The sequence below is a fragment of the Natrix helvetica genome, assembly GCF_964273705.1.
Source record: "Natrix helvetica genome assembly, chromosome: 1".
Taxonomy (NCBI): Eukaryota; Metazoa; Chordata; class Lepidosauria; order Squamata; family Natricidae; genus Natrix; species Natrix helvetica.
This window is the reverse complement of record NC_138548.1, coordinates 130097058-130121016: the sequence shown is the minus strand read 5'-3', so window position 1 is coordinate 130121016 and position 23959 is coordinate 130097058. Positions and strand designations below refer to the sequence as shown.

The 23959-nt window shown below is 36.4% G+C and overlaps 2 protein-coding genes across 3 annotated transcripts in view; both read right to left on the bottom strand.

Annotated features, from left to right (window-relative positions):
- CYP27C1 (cytochrome P450 family 27 subfamily C member 1) overlaps positions 1-1273 on the bottom strand; it is a 30528-nt gene extending 29255 nt beyond the window's left edge. For both annotated transcript variants that reach the window (XM_081936547.1, XM_081936548.1), the window contains exon 1: positions 648-1273. In XM_081936547.1, the coding sequence (XP_081792673.1) occupies positions 648-986 (339 nt within the window). In that variant the 5' untranslated portion in view covers positions 987-1273. The remainder of the gene's footprint in view (positions 1-647) is intronic.
- A 2651-nt stretch (positions 1274-3924) lies between these two features.
- ERCC3 (ERCC excision repair 3, TFIIH core complex helicase subunit) lies at positions 3925-23884 on the bottom strand. Its single transcript, XM_081948394.1, has 15 exons — positions 23736-23884; positions 22680-22885; positions 21768-22004; positions 20866-20915; positions 20003-20138; positions 19573-19734; positions 16774-16978; positions 16061-16375; positions 14972-15156; positions 14230-14432; positions 11496-11592; positions 11173-11290; positions 9689-9807; positions 6220-6372; positions 3925-4329 (listed from the first exon to the last, which is right to left on the bottom strand). Exons 1-15 carry the CDS (start codon positions 23752-23754, stop codon positions 4195-4197), a joined length of 2340 nt encoding a protein of 779 aa, XP_081804520.1. The 5' UTR covers positions 23755-23884; the 3' UTR covers positions 3925-4194.
- Between the last annotated feature and the right edge of the window lie 75 nt (positions 23885-23959).

The window sequence follows — 23959 nt, the reverse complement described above, 5'->3', positions numbered from 1 at the left end:
TGGATGAAAAGTCAGTGGAAATAGGTTGCTGTTTTGCAGATCCCTGCAATGCGACTTGTAATCAGATTGGAAAACCAACGGAGAGTATTTGGGTCAATTCAGTTCAATCTCAAGCGGAAAAGATGGTGCAGAAATACTCTTGAGGCAACTAAAAAAACCCAAGTGTATATCTATTTGGAACTAACTCCTACTGAAATGGGTGCAGCTTTAAATTAATCCAAGCATCCATTTCCCGCTCCCCTTTTTTTGCAGCCCAGCTGTAAGTAAGGGAATATGCACATGTAAACAAGCTAATATTAATCTGACTACAATTTAAAGGCAGATACCTTAAGTATAGAGGTTAACAGTCTCCTATTCCTCATCCCCACAACTTATGCCATTCCACTGCAATATATGTTTGTAATTAATAAAATCAACCTAAAATATTTCTTCAGAATGAAAAACAAAACATCTTTCATTACAAGCAGACAATATGAAATCCAGAATTGCTTGTAGATGGAAAGTAGGAAATACTTAGTAGCAAAACTCTTAACATTAAGATGCCATGGCCATAGAGAGAAAACTAAGTTAAACTTTTAAGAATTGTTTTGTGCAATAAAAAGCAAATATAATCAATCTAACAACGATTGCTTTTCATTAAATTGTACCTGGATTTCATGAATGCGGGCAAAACCATCCTTACAGAAAAATTCCATGAGGTTGGAAAAAGTCTTGGGTCCTGGCATTTCTTTCAGACTTTTCACTCTTCGGCGGCTTGGATGTTGGCTTGGTTTAAGAAGTCCCTTGGCTTCCTCTGAAGTTTCCACCATCTCTTCTTTGTCCTCTGTTGCTGCAGCTGCATTATTTTGCATCTCCAAGGAAGTGCTGCCTGAAAGTTTGGGCAGCTGGTGAAACTTATTGCCAAAAACAATACTATAAATACAGTTCCTTTGAGCTTCAATCACCTGTTTGCAATCCATTTTCAAAGCTTTGGAGAGAAACGACATTTTCTTTTAAGTTAGACAAAACTTTTGCTAACCCTCACAAACTGATTTTCATTTAGACTGAGCTTCTCTGTTTGATTTCTAGTCAAGCAGCGCTTCTCCAAACTCTCACTGCCTGAGCATCAGTTTACACAGGCCATTATTAAAGACTCCCTCCCCGGAGGCTGAAAAAGGCGGGGTGGTCTGAGACTTCAAGAGAGAAAGCCGATGATGTATTTTGTTTCATTTAGGTCGGATAAGTGCCTTACTTAAATACATTATCTTACATTGCCAACTTTGGGGCTTCTACTTTACATTGGTTTGGCAAAAGAAATTGAGTTACGTGTCATTTTTTTGTAGTTTACTTGGTTTTTATGTGTCAGTTAATATTAAAATAGAACATTTTAAAACTGTGTAGCTGCATTACAGAAAAGGCACAAAAAGACATCTTTCAATGATATTCATCAGGGCTTAAATAATTTTGTATTTCATGTTTCATATTAAATACAGACAATACTGTATCTTCAAGCGAACATGCCTTGTCCTCTGGAACAACTAATTTTTAATGTAATTTTGATTTTGTTCATGCCATGTTTTAATCTTTATTATAGTTGGATATTTAAAAGATTAAATAAAAAATAACTATGAAGAGAGAAAGGACAGTTTTATCCTGTCACAATCTGTTTGCATGCATTTCTCAGAAAACTCACTAAGATTATCACTCCATTTGCAGAATGAATTCTGATGTGTAAAAATATAATTCTAATTTCCTTTAAATGGGCAATTTGACCCCAAAGGAAAAAAGCTGCCATCCTCCAATGGGATCTATTGCTTGATTGCAATCCCATTTGCTAATAAAGGGATTCTATTTGTGGACATGGTAATATCCAATCCAAAATTCTGCAAACATTAAGGATTTCATAAGAAACTACCTTGTAAATACAATTAAGTCATTTTTTTAATACTGTTGTAACTGATCACTAAACAAATGATTGTAAGTTGAAGACTAACTCTATAGACTTTTTGTTAATTTATTTTATTAGGATTAATCTAAGTGAGGTTCATTCTAAATTTATTCTAATTCAGGAAATCTATTGAGCTCAAATTTCTAGAGTATGTCAAGTTTGATATTTCAAATAGTTATTAAATCACACAGGACAAATTGGAATAATGTGTGACATAAGTTAATGAATAACATTCATTTCCTGAGATTACATTCTAGATGTGGGCTAATAGGAAAGACAAATCATTCAGCTACTGTATCTTCAAAAAAATGTCAATATAATTATTAGCTTCATTGGAATTGGGTTTTACTCTTGTGCCTAGTTTTGTATATATACCCACTGCAGTTACCGAAGTATTTCAATCCCATATCCAAAGAAAAAAAATCAAATAATTGGTCGACTTCAAAATGGGAATAATATTTTAAAACTAGTTTATGCCACTTTCCACCATTCTATTTTGTAATCACATAGAATCAGCAAAACCAGCAAATCAGTAAAACTATAAAACCATTGTACCAGCCAATAATTAAAACCATTAGGTTTTAAATGTTCTGCAGAAATCCATTTTCAAGATCTTTCTGGAGGGTTAGGTTAGTAAAGTAAAATACTGTTTCAGGTGCCTTCTCTGTCTCATAAATGTTGGACATACTAAGCCTCCCCACCTATGATAATGTGTACTGGAAGGGGTCAATACCATCTGGAGCTCATCCTGAATTTATTTACTAGCAAAACATATAGGGCTTGGAAGAATTAAAAACCAGCAATTTTGAGTTCCACTTAAAGCATATACAGTACAGCTCTGTCCACTTGTATTTATGACTGAAAAGTATTCTGTACCTACTGCAGCTTCTGAAGTTTTCAAAGGTAGCCTTCTCTAAAACAGATTACAGTAATTATTTTAGTGATTGTGATTACTGTTTTCTAACCTGTTTGTTGAAACATATTTAGGTATACTGAAGATAATTACCATAACATCAACAATATGGCCATGCTCATAATACATTTGCTGGAAGTCCTTTTACTGTTAATAGACTTGTATTAGAGATAAATCCAGAAGGTATACTATCTTTGTTCTCTGTAACCTCATAATGGTTTCTCAGTTTAGGTCTCACCCTTTCAATCGCTATTAAGGCAGAACTCTTTGAAATCAACAGGAGTTGTGTGTGAGTAATGATTGTTGGACAGCAGCTTTTGTAATTGTTTTCTCACTCTTTGAACTCAACACTTACCAAAAGTTTTTTTTTTAAAAAAAGCTTGGCAATTGTTATTATAGGGTTTTACTTTACTAAGACTGATCACATCCCAAGCTGCCTCCCACTAAAGCAAAAGGGAAGGGAAAATTTAATTTGTTTTACTTGATGATGTTAGCTTGAGTCATAGTGACAGTCATTCTTCATGTTTGTCTTTGTGCCTTTTTCTGACAGCTGGGTAACTTTCAATTTAATTACTTCTGTTGTATACATATTTATCAAACACCACCTAGGGAGAATATGTCAAATGAACTCAGCAGTCATGTCAAAATGACATCTTGTCCTTTGACATTTTCTAATTAAGAAAAGGAAGTACACATTTTTAATATGAGATCATGGGAGTTATGCAGTGATAAATTTAAAAGTTTAAAGTAAGCTGGAATGCTAAAATTTGTACAGCATGTATAGTGTGTAGTGCACTGCATAATTTTTATTTATTACTGTAGTATAAGAACATAAATAGTGAGAATGAATGAATCCTAATCCTAGTACAACTATCTGAAATTTTTATGAAGGCTGAAGAATAGTCAAGTATCCTTAGCAGAAGTCTGCATATGGTTCAATATTTCTACTCTCTTTTCATCTGTAGTCTTTCCAACAACATTTCCTCAGCTTTATACTTTCCCCACATCCCAGCCCCAACAGCCCGGCTAAACCATTATAAAGTATTTAAGATACGAGAATAAAATCAGGGATAGGGAGATGAGAATCTTTTAATATAGAGTATTTTTATTCAGTGCTTTCAGGTATTTGCACGCTTATGATCATCTTACTACAAATATAAATATAAACACATTCACAAATATTCTTAAGAATGTCTGAAACTGTTAAATAAAAATGAAGTTAATAGTATTCCCAGAATATAGAATACTGAAATAATTATCTTCAGTTGTGAGCAAATTGCTTATTCCATTTCCTTAATTATGAAATATGAAATTTTAACATTTCTTTTTATAGCTATAATGCATTTTCCTTATATTATTTCCTAAAGCGCTTAAAAAGTGGGTGAATATGTTTATTTGAAGATGCCTTGCTTCGTGAGGATTGATATTCCATGTAAACTGTATCATCTGCTCCAGACATGGAACTCATTGTGCCGTAATGTCGAGATATCTAGAAAAGAAGAACATAAAATTTTAATTTTATTTACTTATTTAAAGAATTTACATAGCCACCCATCTTTCAATCAACTCAACCAATTCTGGACTGCTCTCAATCAAAAATTAAAATCCATATAAAAAGATTAAAAGACATAAAAAGACATTTCGAATAATTTTAAATGACATTTTAAAGGACATTGTACCTTCTTTATAAATAAAACTACAGCCTTTTTCATGCAAAAGTTCAAGTGACACTGAGTTATTTACATTTAAACAGCCGCTCACATCTAAGTACCTTCGCAAAAAAGTCACATAGATGTGATTGGAGCACAAGCAGCTAGAATAAATCACAGGATTTGAAAAAAAATCCATTCCTAAACAACGAAATTAGTAATTTAAATTATGAAATGGAAAAGTTCCTTCAGTGCAAGAGAGGGCTAGTGATAAACAGAGGCTGATAGAAGGGGAGGGAATTCTACATTTTTTTTCTTAGTATGCTGCTTTCCATGTTATTTTGGAAGACTTCAGGGGGAACTTTTATATGGTCTAGAGTAATTACGAAACAATTCAGGTTACATAAATGAAATTAAGCTGAATTTAAGCTGCTATGGGTGGGTATCATTTCTCAATGCTGTCCCCCAAGTGTACCTTTTTACATTCTCTATTAACTGGAAAACCTTCCATAAACTGCAAAGTATAAAACAAACATATTTGGAGAAACAAACATAAATAACTATGATGTTCATTGGTGTGCTATGCTGATAACACTATTCTGATAACTGAAAAAGTAAGAATCTCAAGCTGTAGTAGTGATAATTAAGGAGTGCAATGAAAAAATGGAACTAAGATGAAGAAAACCAAACTAATGCTATCAGGTACAACAACTGACATGAAATGGAAGACAGCTTTTGTCGTTTAGACTCAATCAATAACAAAGACCTAACCAGTCAAGAAATATGTCATAGACTACTAGCACTTGGAAAAGATATTCAGATTCTGTGATATACCTATACCTACAAAGATCAGAATCTTACAAGCTATAGTATTACCTGTGACGCTCTACAGAAGCAAAAGTTGGATTTTAAAAGAAACCCTAACCCTCAGCCACTGAGTGAGGTGGTGAAGCAACTGCCCATGTGATTGCTTTGTTCAAGAACCACAATCCTGGCACTCCAGGTTGCAATCTCCCAGGTCGTTAAGCAGATCAAGGGAAAAAACTGCTTGTGGAAGGATTTTAGCTCTGCATGGAGTTGAGGCAGGTAACCCTCTCGTTTTCAAATGTTCCTGCAGCCTGCCAAAGGATTTTCCATGCACGGGAAATCCTTCAGTGAGCTGGAGAAATAGAACTGAAATTCTGAAGATTTTAGCTTCTTTCCTGCAGCCCATGGAATTCTTTCAGCTCCCCTCTATCGTCTCTGCTTGTAACCTTCCCGGATGGCTTCCACCACTGGCTTTCTGGGGAAACAGGCAGGGAAGGCTGCAAGTAGCATTCATATGATTGTGGGGCAACCAGCTGTAAGTGTGTGAGCCACTGGCCAAGCACCTGAAAAGCAGTCATGTCATCTGGAGGTGGGGAGACATTTTACAATGTCCAAAGGTGCTTCATGGGCTGTAAAGCACCCATTCCAAGGCTGTCATAAGTCAAGGATCACCTGTACAGTGGTGTTGGGTACACTATCAGAAAACCTGAAGGACTATGGGGATTAACACCATTGTAGCAGACAGGGAAAAGTCCTAGGCTATAAGCCAAAGCATTCTCTGGGTGATAAATGTAAAATTGTAAAGAGATTATTGGAACATTATGTTTCATTTTCCTGTTATATAAAATGTTCTTAATTGTGTCATTTAAATGGTGCCCAACTTACAAAACTGTCTCTGGGATCTTGATATAATAACTACTTGCCTGAGATGACTTTGAACCATATTCTCCTGCAACCACCTCTTCCTCAGCATCCAGGTCAGAAGCTTGTAAAACTTTTTGGAGGAGCTGCTGCTGCTCTTCTTTGGATGAAAACATAAGTTCTTCCTCTTCCATACCTGCAAGTTTAGTAATTACCTGGAAACAGGAAGAGACGGTATTATTCTATTCGATTCTTTACCATTGTTTGGTCTCAAGGGCAAAGTGCCTATACAGAGTTTTATTTGGAAAATTTTAAAAGTTGAGAAAGATTTTAGTGGAAAACTAGCTCATACTGCATATGCTTCTAGGGCATGATTCATACTATCAGATTTTCAAATGCTGTAGCACATTAGTCATTTTGTTATTTTTTCCTTGATTTATTGTCACATTATTTTATTCATTAAAATGAAGGAAAAATGAATCACTACACTTTCATTACATTATCTTCTATAACCACCAGATTTTATGGATTTAGGGACAACCTCAGGGCCTTTCTGCAAGTACATTTAAGTGTGAAACGAAGATTTACCTCTATGTTAACCATTTATTATTTCCTTATGGGAATGCATATTATTATTTCTTGCACATACTGCCATCATATTGTGAAAACATGCGTAAATAAAATAAATTTATCTGTAAACTTTCTTCCTATAGGTTCTTTATAATTTAAAGTTTTCACACAGTAAATATTCATTTCAATAAGCACTTAATAAGGAGCATCATGATTTTAGAAAATTATATAATGGCAACACTAATGATGAAAAAAAAGTGTTCAGTAGGTTGATGATGTCACTGACTGTGTATATAGGCCCAAATTTTTGAGCAGAACTCTACAAATACAAAAAAACCAGTTTCTGTTTTTCACCGTAGTACAATTTTTATCAGAACGTGTGTAGTTTTACAGACAGTAAAAATCTGGCATCTGATGAAGTGAGCTATAGTTCAAAAGAACGTTTTCTTTTAATATACGTTAATTTGAAAAGATGGTATAGACTTCCAGGTTTTGGTATGATAATAGCTAACTATGCATAAAATAAATCTGAACTGTCTGGGTAACTCACCAGATACAAAGTTATAAATAGAGCCCTTGCATCCTAATAGAAACCACAAGAGTGCTTTATACTTTTCCACAAGAGTATAATCTTAACATCTATTAGTTGTTTTTTTCCCTTCATTTGCCCTAAAAAAACAGCAGTTGTAAAGACATTAAAATGCACTAAACTTAGTGCTCTTTTGAGTCTAGGCATAGGTTTTTTATTTAATTATCTTGCCACCTAAAAAAGGAGGCATGAGTACCCCAAAACACAGTATTGGTTTATACTAAGAATTTAAGTGGAATCTAAATATGCAGCCCTTCTGTATTACCTCATTTTGATCAAACTCCAAATTACAAAACTATAACATAAAATGACAAACTAATAAAGTGTATCTGTTAGTTCTTTTGGTACAAGCATCTTTATTAATACAGCTAAAGAGTTTTGGCATATAAATGCAGATAATTTTTGACTTACGACCACAGTTGAGCCAAAATTTATGTTCTTAAGTGAGACATTGTTAAGTGAGCTTTGCCCCATTTTACAACCCTTCTTGCCACAGTTGTTAAGTAAATCAATGCAGTCGATAAGTTACTAATCCTGTTGTTAAGTGAATCTGCATGCTGATGACACCCAACTCTATATTTCCACTCTTGGTGACCCAAGTGTTGCTATGGCTGCCCTCTCATGGTTCCTGGAGGCTGTGGAGGCCTGGATGGGGGACATCTGGCTTCAAATGAATGCTGGTAAGATTGAATGACTTTGGCTACATGGGGCTCTGGGATTCAGGACTTTGTCATCTTTGACTCTGGATGGGGTGGCACTGCCCCAGAAAGACCCAGTCCACAACTTGGAGGTTCTCCTGGACTTGCAACTTCTGTTCGAGGAACAGATGGTAGCAGTGACGTGCGGTGAGGTTTATGACTGATGAGGCTGGTGACGTCATCAAACCACGTGGTTGCTCCGATCGCACGGGCGCAGCCCAAACGGAGAAGTTTCTTTTCTCAGAAATGTCAGAAAGAGGCAGGCAGGCTGCCGCAGCTCCACTGAGAAGACATTTCTGAGAAGAGAAACTTCTCCTTTCTCCTCCTTCCCCCACCCCTTCTAGCACTGATGATGTTACCGTGTTTCCCCGAAATTTTGGGGCTGCCGGGCGGCTGCTCCCTTGTGAACTGGCTCCCGAAGAGCCGGGCACAGCCTCAGGGGCGAAGCAGCCATGAGGTAACCATGCTCACGAGCAGCCGCCCGGCAAATCCCCTCTCCAGCCGGGAAAAGCGCCATTCACTGACCTAGGGGGTATCCCTAAGGTGCCAAGCCATGTGGTGCTCTGCCCACCCCCCCCAGCTCCTGCGGCTTGGCACATTCGGGATACCCCCTACGTCAGTGCATGGAGCTCTGCCCGGCTGGAGAAGGGGGTTGCGCGAGCGTCTGTTTCGCCCGCAGCTTCACCAAGCCCTTGCGCAGCTCTCCCAGGCCACCGCCGCCGGCCGCTGGCCGTTGCTGCCCGCCGCCGACCGCCGCTGCCCCGCTCCGAGCATAACTTTCAAACTCCAAAACTCGGGGCCGAGTCTTCCAGCATCGGCCGCTCTAGGAGTGCTCTCTATGGTGGGCCGGCTGCTGGAAGAATCTGTCCGGAAAACTCTCTGTCCGGACAGAGATACTATTATATGTAACTGTAAGCCGCCCAGAGATACTTTGCAATAAGATGGGTGGCCAATACATTTTATAAATAAATAAATAATAAATAAATGTGGCTTTACTTGTGAGAAGGTCACAAAATATGACCTTGGGATACAGCGACGATCATAGGTATGAACCAATTGCCAAGCATCTGAATTTTGATCACATGATCATGGGGTCGCTACAAAGGTTGTAACTGAAAATGGTCATAAGTCACATTTTTCACTGCTGTTATAACTTTGAACAGTCACTAAATGAACAGTTGTAAGTTGAGAAATAACTGTATAAAATTTGTCCTGGGGCAGAAACATAATTACAATGCAACAGCTGTTTCATTTAAAATAATACATTTAAAATGGGACTGGTTTTCAGCTGCTACAATATAATGAAAATATTGGACATCTAGTGGCACATTGGTTAGACTGCAGTACTCTGAAACTCTGCCCACAGTCTCGAGTTTGAACAGTTTAAACCAGTGGTTCCCAACCTCTTTGGGGCCATGTCTCTCCTAAGCATCTCTAAAATCCTGATGCCTTCCCCCCTGTGACATATAATTCTTACTTTACTCAAAATATGAACTCTACTCACACAGAGGAAGCTTAAAAGGCCATTGGTTTAAACAAGGTTCAAATTGCCCCCCTATTGGGCATGGGCCCCATGTTAGGAACCACTTATTTAAATACTGAATATCTGAACATAAGAAAAATTAAAGCCTGTTCTGTATTCTCAGTTCTGTAAATTACAAATAACAGAATTACCTTAAAGCTGTAACCTTGATCTACTAGAAATCTTTGACGTTTTGTAGAATATGCCATTTCTTGAGTGTCCTGAGAGACCAAAGAATAAAAAAAGGCATTGTATTCTTCTGCAATCATTCCTGAAGAAAACAAAAATTAGCAATGTAAGATTAACTCACATCTAAGCAAGTCAAAACTTTCAAGAAAAACCAAGTTTTGTTGGTTTTCTCTTGTCTACAAAAGTTACTTCCTAGCATCCTATAATTGCTTTCTAGTAACCTATAATTAAGTACACTGATAACAATATTCTGCCAAATTTAAATTTATACATTAGCAAAAGAAAACCCCAATTTTTTCTCAGCTAAAAAAATCAAGATTTCTTCCAGGAAATTTATCGTGTTTTTTCCCCCCGTTAATGCAAAATCCAGCTGATCTGGCACATGACCTATAGCATAATATACTGCAGCAATTTTGCCCTCTGAAGGGGAGCAAATCTTCACCCTGAGCAGAAAATCCTATCCTTTCTCTAGTAAAGTGGACATACTTTCAAACAAAGCATTTTTCAACCTCCCATTCCCTCCCAACTTTTTTTTTAAAGAAACTGTATGGTGTTCATCTGAATCCTGGAGCCTCCTTGAAAATAAAGATGATATAGAAGACATTATCTCATTTTTTTTATATTAAAAGAATGCTTTAAAATTACAAAGTTAGATGGAAAAGGAAGTCCCCAAGATGGCAAACCAGGTATGTCACATGTCAAACTGGGGGCTCCCATTTTTACAGAATAGAAAGGATGTAATTTATCAAATACAGTTTGCTAGCATAATTTTAATGTTCTTAATTTGGAAATTTGCGGAATACAAAAATGCATTTTATAAGTTCAAGTACATTTTTACTCTTTGTTGTAATTTAACTGCTGACAGAGGCTTAGTTTTGGGTCTAGAGGAAGGAGTACTTTGCACTAAAATACCAAACACTCAGCCAGAAAGTGCTTATATGCATTAGTCTTAAAAACACATCTCATACTCACGTCAGATGTCATTATTGCTAACTTTATACTTTGGTTGGTCAAGCTGCTAATGGAATACCTCAATCACTCTGTTTCCTTTAGGGTAGTGTGGCATGAAAAAATATTTCTCCAAGCCCTAATCACATTGTAAAATAATACTACAGTGGTATTAGAATTTTGGCAAAGCTGCCATCAAAGTTCACTCAGAATAACCAGTCTCTTTAACCTAAGATGTACTAAACTGTATCTTTAAATAACGAAAAATATTAAATGTTTGGAGGAATGATTAGGCAGGAAAGAGAAAAAGATAGCCCACTATTGAAGTACTTTTTATAATTACTTTTGAATTTTGTCATAACCTGCGACCTTGAGCTGAGAGTGACAAAACAGGACAATAGCAAATTGTATGTGCTTAGTCAGCTAAATAACATATTACTTTCATGCTTCAGTGTTTCATTAAAATTACAGAATCTGGGCAACACAAGACTCGATTTACCTTTTTTAGCTCTTAAGACTCGACCCAGCCTCTGGGCCTCCTGCCTTCGAGAACCCCCATGAGATGAAATCTGAATGAGAACATTGGCTTCTGGAAGATCAAAAGATGTATCACCAACCTGTAAATGCATAAGCACCCTTTAGGAAACAAACTATATTCTCATATTAACATAGATAACCAAATCTTAGTAAAACATATTAGCTTGTGGCCAACAATGAAAAACACATGAATATGATTTTTTTTTAAAAAAATTACAGATTATTCAAAATAAATGCTGAACCTCTCTAATTTAGTCCAATATCAAGCAGAGCAACATGAATTACCTTGGAGATAAAGATGGTATTGATTTTGGGATTGTGTTTGAAATTCTGCAGTATTTGCATTCTCTCCCCCTGTGCTGTAGGCCCGTAAATATAAGGTCTAAAAGAGACAATATGCATACATGTAAAGGATCAAATAGTTATAATATTTTACTTCCTGGATTCAGGTAGTTCATACAATCTATTATAATTATGATTAAGAAAATGAAAAAACCACAGCAATATGTTTTCACTATGTAATTAAGCTATACTTTTATAGAAGAACTTTCATTTTTTTGTAGCATTTTTTCTCTCATTTATTTTTAGTTCACTGGATTGTGTTCCCACTCATTTGGAGACAAATTCATTCTGTCAGACAACCCTTCCGCCACAGAAATAAATCCTGACAGTTGTAAAATGTTATGTGCTTGATGTGTGCCTCATGACTCAACAGATCAGTGGGCGGAATATATCTACTAATCCTACATGAAAGGAAAGAAGCAGCTGTTAAAATAAAAAAGGTATTTTCTTCAGCTGAACCAATGAACTTGTACTTAACAGCTGTGTTCTTCTTTTCCCTTTCCCCTTATATCTGATCACATCTAAATTTCACTTTTGAATTAAAATGTTCTGGTCTCAAAATAGTTCACTGAGAGCTACAGTGAAAATGAACAATCAACATATCTTTTGTGGCAAAGTAAATAGATGCTGCCAGAGCATGGTGGAAGTATTCAATCAAAGAGACAATCTAAGGTGTCTGCTAAGTTCATATGACATACTGAAATAAAATAAGCTAACACAATTCAAATTAAACATGTTTGAAAACATGCATCAAATTTGAAATATATACTTAATATCCAACAGAAAAGAAAAATGAAAGAAAGAAAGAAAGAAAGAAAGAAAGAAAGAAAGAAAGAAAGAAAGAAAGAAAGACAAAGACGACTTAACATACATGAATAAAAGCTTGAAAATAAATCACAAACTGAGAACTGATGGTCTCTCTGAAGATTCTATGGACCAAGTAAAATGGTATAGTATTAATGAAATAATTTAAAATATCCTCAAAGAAGAATATTTTTTGAAAATTATTCCAGATTACAAAACCATTTTAGGAGACTTAGGTTCAAATTTTATCTGACTGATAAAAGCTCACTGAGTTTGGGTTGGTGATTCGCTTTCATCTCAACCCACTTCACATAGATATTGTTGCAGAAAAATTTGGAGGAGAAAACTGACTGGAAATTTATATGCTGCCTCTGGTACTAGAGGAAACAGAGAAAATAAATCTAACAACCAAAATGATCAAGCTACAACAGCAGCTACTATTTAAAAGAAACAAAAACACATTACTACATAAAACAATGACACTGCAGCAATTTTCCTTCGTGTTTCTATGTTGCATTTGTATTCTGCCTCTGATACTAGACTTGAACAATGTATTTAAATACTGCTTCTGCAAGATATTCTGGCAAGTATATCTTGCAGATATAGGTACCTTGCTCTTCTGCTGCATAGATTTGTCAAATGCTAACTAGTTAAACTGAATATGTAGAATTGATCTTTAGAGTGCTGAAAAACACATGGCAAATTGTGACCAGCAGTGGTGGTACCTAGTTTGGGTAAGTCTTGCAAGAAAACAAGCAAACTCATAGAACACCAAGGATGCCTCACATGGCAAATTATTGCATCAACTATATTTTTTCTTGTACCACAGAAAACAGATGGCTAACTGGAAACATACTACTTAATGTTCTTCTCAATCAGAAAATAAGTGTCTGTAATTCAGGTGCTACGTCGTGTTTAACTTTTTGTGATCCCATGGACAAATAGCATGCCCTGTCCACCACTATCTCCTGCAATGGGCCCAAATTTTTGTTCACTATGTCGATGATACTATCTAACCATCTCATCCTCTGCTATCCCCTAACAAAACAACAAAAGCAAGAGACTTAAAACCGTATTCACACTGCAGTGTTTTAAGTTAACGTCCCCCTTATCAAATAATTACAATGTAACTGCCCTTTGAATTTAGATTGAATTTAGATTACATTATTATAAAACAGCTTTAAGGACCTTTTCATAAATTTCCCAACAGCAAAAGATTTTTACTGCATATATGATGCAAGATATTATGCATTACAACTTTGAAGATCAGGAAAGCATATGAGGTGCATGGATTCCTTAGTTGTAACCTCTGGAAACCTTCCAAAAGTAGCTACAGAATTCTCATTACTTATTGGGATAAAAAGAGAAAATTAGCCTGAGGAATGATGCAGCTTTAAGATAACTTTAATCAAATTCAATTCAATATAGATTTGTCCAATTATTGCCCTTTTCTGGAATGCAGTCCTCAATACTTCAAAGGCCCAGTATTAAAATTGTGTGTTTGTACTTGTATGTACTCATAACTGTACATGTAGGAAAATAGATTGTTGATAATCAAGTGCAAGAGCCTCGTGTAACTTGCATCCATTATTTTATTGAGGAATTCTACCAGAGAAAAATTTATCATTTCTGAAGCCACCTCAAGAAGTACGGGTAACTTATTTGTCAAGAATTCTTTCTAACTTAAGAAATCTTTTTGTCCCTGGTTGATAATTAACTCCTGTACTTTCATGCAAATGAATATATAAAAAGGAGTAAGTAGTACTGTTGATTTTAAGGATTTAATATGCAAAGTCACAAACCTGGAAGAGGTCTTTTTTTTGCTTCTAAAATTTAAGAAACACACAAATATCTAAAATTCACGAATACTTACTTGCCTAATCTAACAGCATACTCCTTCAAAGCAAACACATTGTCAGCAAAGACTATGATCTTATCATTCCTTCGTTCATGGAATTTAATCAGGAACTGGCAAGCCCTAAATTTGTTTGGGTTCATGGTATAGAGCAATATCCGCTTCTTTGTTTTAATAGCTACATATTCTCTGTAGAATTCAGGAGACATTGGACACCAAACCTACATAAAATAAAGTACAGACTTTAGTAACAATAGATCAATAGGTTTACAACAGAAATGTGACAGGGATAAAAGTTTACAAGATAACACTGTATGATAAAAAGAAAAAAAAGTATTTATGCTAGCAGGAAAGATAGGGCAGATATTTTCAGCCTTATTAAATATTTCTGATTATTTAAAAACCCCTATAGAACTATTATCAACTTCTGATTCTATCCCTAGCAGCAATTGGCTAAAGAGAAGCTGTTTCTCTTCCCTGTTGAAGATTTTTCCCTCAGAGAGAAGACTTGGGAAAAGCGTGAGTTATGGAGTAATGAGCTGTAACTGGGAAACAAGACAACTGAAATTATTTTTAAAAAGGAGGCAAATAAAGCCAGGATCTCTAAAACAAGTCACATACAGAAATTTTACTTCCAGTATCAAACGGCCCAGAGTGTTATACCCCAATTGTAAGTTAGCTGAGGAAAAATATTGCTGCTGGAGAATGTATTTGCTGAAGTCGCTGTAGCACAGCTCGCACTGAACAAAACATTCCTTACCTCAGCACACTGGACTTTAGCAATATAACCACTGTTTTGCAATTCCATCCAATTGGCTTCATAGAGTTTAGGCCCAATCAGGAAATTCAGGTCTACAATTTTGTCATCTTCTCGGACAAGAGTAGCTGTTAATCCAAGCTTGCAATGGGCCTGAACAATAGTGAGCACACGCCTGAACATTTTTGCTGAAAGAATTGTGCAAAAAGAAGTGAGATCCTGTCTGAGGAGTATTTTAAAAATATAGTACCAAGTTAATTTTTCATGCTAAGTGATATTAAATGAACCATTTGCACATCTTACATTAAAATTAGATGTGCTTAGTTGATTTCCACCCATATATCTACGTCAGGGGTGTCAAACTGAAGGCCCACTGGCTGGATCCGGCCCATGGGATGCTTAGATCTGGCCCACGGGGTCGCCCTGGAAATAGTGAAGGACCGATCCGAGGTGCCTCTGCCATTGAAAAAGGAGCTGGGGTAGGGAGCATGTCCCCACGAGCTCTGTTTTACTGGCAGAGGGCTGCAGGAGGCCATCGCGATTGAAAACAGACATTGAGCTGGCCATGCCCACCCAGTCACCCCGAGGTCAAACACAACCCTGATGCTGCCCTCAATGAAATCAAGTTTGATACCCCTGATCTACATGATAAGTTTTGTAGCAACAACAGTATTCCTCATCCAACTCATTTCACAAATTAAATCTACAGAAATTAAATTAAATTAAATACAATAGTATCCATTTGGGCAATTAATTACTAAGTTGGCTAATATCTAAATCCAAAAGCCATGCACTAGGTTTAAATCATACTGGGATTTTTTTTAATTCTCCACCCAAAAATTTAAAAACTGCAGCAATTAAAAGGTATATATTTGATGCTTAAAAATGCATCGAATTGCAGCATTCGTGCCATTTTTATTTGTACAATAAAAGGTATATATTTGATGCTTAAAAATGCACCGAATCGCAGCATTCGTGCTATTTTTATTTGTTTCATTTTACATGTTAGATTCATTATAAACATATACTACTTTTTGCAAAGCAGTATTGTCAACGTATTTCAAAAGCAATAGTCATTAAGAGAGTCTTTACCAGGTATGGTATGCACTTCATCAAGGATCATCAGACCCCATTCTTGGCTCTTCAACCATTCCATCACTCTCTCTGCCTCCCATGACCTCTTCGTTGTGTGTCCCAACATGGAGTATGTGCTGATAGCTATAGAACAGCCAATTGGCTTGTCTTTGGCATCAGAGGTAAATCGGCAGATTTGGCTATCGTCAATAGTAGACCACATCTTGAACTGGGATTTCCACTGCTCCACTGAGACAGCAGAATTACCCAATACTAGGCACCGCTTACGGACGGTGCAAGCAGCTGTTACGCCTACAAGCGATTTGCCAGCACCTGCAGTGAATGAAATGAAAATTTATCAAAACTTTGCATGGAATGTATTACTATCCAGAGAAAAATATAATATAATATTGAGCTTGATATGTCCCTCTGAAAAGAGCTTTGAAAACTCTAACCTAGTCCCTATTAAAAAAAAGACACCGACATGGTCTGAAAGCAACTCATGCCACTCTGTCGCTAAAACTAATTATAAAATATGTATAAACTGTACAGAAATGATATGAGAATTCTGTTCCGAGATGCTCAGAGATATTGAAATGAGTAGTCTGCAGAAGAAAGAAAGAAATATGGACATCCAGTAAAATAAATGCTATTTTTACCAGTCTTCTCTCAGAATCTAATCTCAATAAGGTAATTTTAAAGAAGATTCAATTTCAGCAGAGTCCACTCACCACAAGGCAAGACGATAACCCCAGATCTAGCACGACCATTCCCAAACATTTTTCTCAAACTCTTCTCCTGGTATGGTCGGAGAACAGCTGTGGGTTTCAAATCTATGTTAATATCTGGATTCACAGAATCATTTCTGAAATCATATTCAGCAAGCAGAGGGTACTCCAGATGAATGCAACGCTTCTGAAGCTCTTCAATCATTTCCTAGAAATGGAAACAGAAAGTTCAGAGGGTCTTTTACAGTTCTTCTGTTCTGTTATTCATTTAAAGCTATAGGAAAATGCTGAATTTTTTTCATAAAGTTTGAGGTGTCAAGTTGCACATACTCTCTTCTAAAACACACACACATGATTAGAGCAATGGATCATCAGTCACAAATCCAGAAACATTTCCCATAGTTCCATGAGTCTCAAAATAGAATGATCAAATTGACTTGTTTGGAAATCCCTTATGGACTTTTTGCATAAAAATGAACTTCTGATTTACGGTTTTGATGTTTAGAGAGGATGGAATAGAGAAATAAGAGGGTCACAATGTAAATAGAGGGAAACAAAGGTCAATTTATAATTGTGCTTAAAATTACTGTAAAGATGATTGGAAACTACTTTATATATTTCTTCTTTCATATTTTTGTAGTTTTTTGTACCTTTTTTCTTTTTCTTTTTTGCTCTACTTTTAGTTTGTATTAACTCTTATCTTTAAAAATTTCAATAAAATTTACACACACACAAAATACAAAGTGGCTGTTATATACCCAATTTATAGGTAACTTTAATAGGAAATTAAAGGAAGAAATCCTTGGCTTTTTCTGTGATACTAGTCTCCTTCCTTATTGCTTCTATGTGCTTTCATCAAAACATCAGAGAAAATTCATGGTTATCTGCTCCACCAGGAGTTCTAGTTATTCACTATTCCTATAGGACTTCAACAGATATCACCTAGCATTGCATTAAACCACTCCTATGTTCGTAAGATGTGAAGTCATAATAATAAAGTGTTTCTTGCTAGAATACAAAACATAAATATATTTGCTTAAATATTTTGTAAAGCGTTGCTTATCTTCACCAACAATTCCCATCATAGATATTGCCAAATCTGTCCATTTTTGTACAATAAGCTTGCTGCAGTTATCCTATTTAAAAACAATATTTCATGACTTTTTTCCAACTGTTTATTCATCATTCCCAAGAAGAAAAGCTTTGGTTTTAATTGCATATTCATATTTAAAATCCTCTTAATCAATATATGCATTTGAACCCAAAAGTTTCAAGCCTTTTTGCACATCCATCCAATATAATAAAATGACATTTCTTGTTCACATTATCAATATAAATTTAAAGTACTTTTATGCACTCTAATTTTTCTGATGTTATATGTCAATAGTATATCATTTTATAAAAATTATCTTTAAGATTATAACTCAATATAACAATATAAATTTCAATTCTTTTAATCACATATTTCCAGCTGCATATTATAATCAAAATTTTTTAACCCACTTTATCTTACATTCTTTGACTTGTTTTTGGTTCAAATTTCAATAAGTAATTATACATTTTGGCAATCACGTTTGCCATTTGTAAAGAATTCTGTTTCAAAAAATCAAATACAATGTTCATCATCAGACGCTGCAAACAGTTGTAAATGCAGACTGGTTGTCAAGTGCCCCAGATGTGATCACGTGACCACAGGGGGTGTGGGGGTGTTTAAAATTGGATGAGAAGTCATATTTTTAAGGTCTGTCAGAACTTCTAATGTTTACTATGCAAGGGGTCATTAGTTGAGGGCTACCAGTATTCTTTTTTTTTTTTTGGGTGAAATCCACCAACTATCTACATTCTTTAATATTAAACAAAATTCACCAAAAAGTCCAATCCATTTGTCCAAGTTCCAATATTTGAAAACCATTTTGCCAACAATCTTTCAAAATTTACTGCTCCCTTTATAGATTTAAACTGTCTTACATTCAATCATTTCTAAGCTTTTTGCTAGAGATTTAATTCCTTTGTAAGTTTTTTCCTCCTTATTTAATTCAGAAAGAATGTTGACTCACCAAGTGGTTTTGTCCTATCCTGCCAATCAGAAGATCTAACTATAAATTGACTACATCCAATAGTGTTTAACAAAATGAAGCTTTTGTGGACTTTATGTCCTTTTACAGACTGCAATGCAGCTGTGAGCCTAATTGAAATCCCTCACTTCCAGCTGCTCAACTCACAAGTTGACCAAAAAAACCTCAGCTCCTGCTGTTGACTGACAAAGAGCAGTTGGAGGAGTACAGAAGGGATTCTCATGGTCTTTCCTTGTCTGGAGGACTCTGCCAATTTGTGCCACAATGCTATCCACACTCCTTCAGGAATAACTTCTTTGCCATGGAATCTCGCCTAGCCATACTGTCTTTTCTAAGCTGCTTAGAGTCAGCATACAAAAACCACAGGAGTAAATATACTTCATTTTGTTACATAGAAACAAATTATGCAAACATGCTTTCATTCCATTCCATTGATCAGCCTTCAATTTTCACATCACCATAGAAACTAGAGTGTTTGGGATTGATTCCTTTAATGGAAGTATGTTGCAGTTATACAGCACTACTAAGACTGGATTTAGTTATAGCCTGAAATGCTACAAATGTAAAGGAAGACTAGGCACAGAGACACAAAACTACTTGGGAAAAAAAGATTTAAATCATCTGACATCTCATCACATCAAAAATAAGATGTTATTATTTTGTAAGTAGTTCATATACCATATGCTTTTATTAGGACAGTGAGATATAAGTAAATTCATAAATTTACCTGCTTCACTTCAAACGACACAGTTTGAGTTTCCTCTTCCTCTTCTTCATCTTTATCCATTTGTTCATAAAATTCAAATAAATCAGCAGGAACATCTGGTTTATTCTGACCATCTGCTCCTTGAGAAGTTGATGGCCCGCTATTTTCACCAGACTTGGAAATCTAAAATAGATAGATTTCTCAATTAAGCAGAAAAAAAATGAGACCAGACAGGCAAAAACATTTAAAGGATGTATGAAAGCAGACTGTACAGATACAATAATCTATAAATAAAGCATTCCCTAAGGATTAATAGTGACAACATACACAAAAATACGTGGCATATTCACCATATTGAAAAGGGATTCTTATAAAGATTTGACATAATTGTTCAGCTACAGTTACAGAGTAAAGCAAATACATGAAGGCATAGACTATAATCTCAACATACTGCAGATTTGCTCTTGAACGTTTCTGTTATGAGTTCAGTTTCTTCCCCCTCTGCATTTCTCAGGCGACATTCCCTAATAACTTGGTCCTGAAGAAGTTGCTGAATGACCTCAGGGTGGGTGCTTTCTACAAAATACCTAGCAAATATTAAAAATAAAAAGGGGGAGGGGTGAATAATACAAATAATTCATTCTACAAATGTTATAACTTTTTACCATTTTAACATCTTCCTCTATAGCCGTGATGGTGAATTTTTTTCACCTTGGGTGCCAAAAACATGTGCATGTATGCTATGACGGGCACTCGCATGCCCACCCGCATAATTTAATGCCCTCCCATGCCGTTCCCCCTGCGCATGCACTCATGGCTTTCTAGGAGCCTTGGGAGGGCAAAAACTATTTAGTTGGAGAAAAGAATTTGTATCTGACTAAAATCCTTAAAGGGACACTTGCCACATTCATACATAAGAAACCATAAATCTTGGGTTAACAAGTCACAATTTGAAATAACATACATTGGTTACCTCTGGTTATTCTGTTATTTGAATTTGGGTGTTTGTTGCATTTTTGTTTTATTTCCTTTGTTTTTTCTGCCACATCACATATTAGTTTGTTTGGACCCACAGTATATCTGATTCTATTTTACTCCTATTTGTGTAGACATTGGCCCTCAAAAACTTGCTCTTACTTTATAACAAGCTATATTTCCATATATTTCTGATCCAATTATATTTTATTCAGTAAACACCTTATGAAAAACCAAGATTGTTAATGGAGTATCAAAGCCAAAACTAATATCAGGATACACATTTGAAAATGCCATACTCCATAAATTAGGGGGGAAATCATGCAAGTAACTATTTACCTGTTATGCTTCAGGACCAGCTTCACCTTTCCATAACTAACCGTACATAGCTACAAAATAATATTATTAATTAGAAATAGATACATAAAATCTAGTTGTATTATACATAGAATTAGGCAACAACAGAAAACTTTCAGCAAACTATTCTACAAGAAAGGGAAATCAAAACGAAAGGTTTGGCTGCAATTCATTAAAAAAAATGCCCTGAATATTGATTTAGACCATATGATTTCATGTACTTTCTCCCAACTTAGTACTCTTTAAATCCATTATACCAAAATGCCTATCACCCAGATGGAGACAATTGGTGCTATAATACTCTTGGAGACCCAGAAGTTGAGAAAGGAAGATTTAGCAAAACTCATCATAACTCCTCTATAAAGCAGGTTTTGCCACCTGTGCCCATATTTTAGCATCTACTGGCAAAGTAAAAGAAAATTTACTAGTCAATGGACAGGATTTACACTATCTAGAGGGTATTATCAGGGATGAAGAAAATATTAGGGAGGTCATAAATGGCTAAAAGTTTGCTTTCATAATATCATCACCATATCCTTGTAAAATCCTGGCTATTTTCCATAACAGCAAGTGGGAACATTGGCTTATTATCATGAAAAAAACAAGCCATTTATACCTATCTAAAACCAACCTTTCTCTAGTTGCACCTGTTTTTGTCTCCCTTAATTATGATGAAGTAAATAATCAAATGTAAATACTAAAGTATATGCCATATTTCTCTTTTGATTTCTAAAACAATTCTTCCCATGAAGCTGTGCGCCAAAGCCAACCACAAGCGAAGATGCAGCATCTCTTGTGATGTTTTATTCCTTCCCACCCACCCACTCCCAGCATCCAGCCCTTTATATCCTGAACATGGAATTAGGCAATGAATGACAGTGTACCTTAATAAACTGAATGATCCCATTAGGCACACCAGTCTTACTCAGCTTTTGTAGATATCCAGTGATATCGCTTGTTTGCAAACCAACACTGACAGCAGCATAGAGGGAATAAGCAGTCAGTTTATATTCATGGATGTGAGTAGGTCGGCAAACTGGCTCAGCAATAGCCACAAGAAAATCCTGGGCATACTTGTAGACAGGTGAAAAGGCTTCTAAGAAAACATGGCCATCAGGAGCCTAGAGAAGAGACAAAAACTGTGAAGATAACCAAAATAATTACATATACCAAAGTTATTAGTATGAGGCAAGAAAAAGAATTTCATCCTAATCAATTCAATGCTGTGAATGTATTTGTATTTCTGCTTTAGTGGAGAGGTGAGAAGGCATATGGCCTTTTATATATTATCAAGTTACAGTTTCCAGCATCTCTCATTATTGGTTATGCTGGCCGAGGTGACAAGGACTTGAACCGAGTCATTCAAAAGATGCATCTCCAAACCACCTGGAGAAGAGAGTGATATTTTTTCATAAAATTACCCAAAGAATGAATAAAAAGTATGATGTAACATCCTAGAAAATTCATTCACAGAGCAATAGTAGTGCTTCTGCCTGCATGGGTGACTTTTTGTTATTAATCCTCTCTCTCCCCACCATACAAATCACAAAAACCAGGCACCTTATCACAATAGAAAGGCCTAACTTACAACAAATATTCCTTCCATCTCCTTTAAAATAGATTAATTTGTATAATGAGAAATACAGAGAGTCTCATTCATCACATGAATCAAACAGGTATGGAGATACTATTTATAGTTCACATGTAGAAGCTAGCAGACTAGGAAACAATAAGCTATATGCTTCCTTTCTTTGAACCAAAGTGTTTTGAAAAGCAGTGTCTCTAAAAGAACTTACCACCCACAATGGGCGGGAGGAATGGTCAGCTTTAAGTGGCATCTGGTTCCTGTAGTCTTTTGCACCATATTCATCAATTTTGGGCCCAGACTCTTCCACTTGCTTCCCTGCAGCTGATGGAACTGCTTCTTGGGACTCTTTGCCTGTAAGGTCATATTCTTCTTCCTCTTCCTCCTCATAGTGGCGTTTTTTAGATTTCTTCTTATCTGGAAACCCAACCGTAATTAAGCATGCATACAGTTCCACAACCGTTTTCCCTTCAGCCACATGACAACACAAATGGAGCCGTTTCTTAATGCAAAACTTTGAGGGAACCATGAATGTCAGCATAGTATTTTACTGGTTTCAGAAGTAGTTGTTGCTATAAGTATACAGCGATTGTTTAAGGAAAACAGCCTGGCAAAGATTGCTTTAGCTGTTCCAAGGCTTCTTCCCATTTCCTATATTCAAGGAGAAAGCAGAGAGCTATGCAAATTATTACCAGCTTTCCTTTAGATTAAGGCAAAATTAGGTTTACTAACCCGACATTTTTTTCTAAATAGAGGAAATAAAAAACACCCCAAGTGATACTGCATCCTAAATCTCATTAAAGGGCTTGCCATGATTCAGAGAGCTATATATATTCCGCATATGGAAATTTTCCATGGGAAAGTGTGCACTTACAGAATAGCTTATTCCTGGTTATAGCAAAAGGAAGGGGGAGGGAGAGACGACTTTTGCAAGCAAAAGCAACGTCTTGCTTTAAAGAGAGAATGAATAAGGCGAGTAGTGAAGCACCGGTTTATCACAAACCAGGACGTGCTGATTGTGGTCAAAAGCATCACCGCCACAAAGCTAACAGCTGGGCGTTACGTTTTGTAAGCATAAGAGAACCGGCGTTGGGGCATGAGGAAGGCAGGGAGGGAAACCCAATGGCGCCAGGTCTTGAAGAACTTTCCCCGTCGAAGAAACAACGTCCCGAAGACAAAAACTGGCATCCCAGGCAGAAGCAAAAACAGCTTCCAACTCTAGGAAGACGAAGCCGAGGAGCCTCCCGAGAAAGCGCCGATGGCTTACCTCGCTCCTTCTTGCCCATCTCTAAGGAGCTCCGGCGACGCAGCGCCCAACCGTGAGCGTCTCCGGGGTGCCCCACCGCTTCCGGAGCAGGAGAGAGCAAATCCGATTGCTCCTCCTATGTGACGTCATCAGGGGATTGCACCTCGAGGAGGAGGAGGAGGAGGATTTTGCAGTAGTCGGTGATTGGATCGCTTTCTCGCTCCGGGGAGGAGCGGGGGGGGGGA

Coding starts and splice junctions, on each gene's coding strand:
- ERCC3 (XM_081948394.1), bottom strand. Junction 20,916..21,767: donor GGATCATTCAGTTTATTAAG/GTACACTGTCAT, acceptor ATTATTTTGTAG/CTATGTACGGTTAGTTATGG. Junction 20,139..20,865: donor CTGGTCCTGAAGCATAACAG/GTAAATAGTTAC, acceptor AATATTTGCTAG/GTATTTTGTAGAAAGCACCC.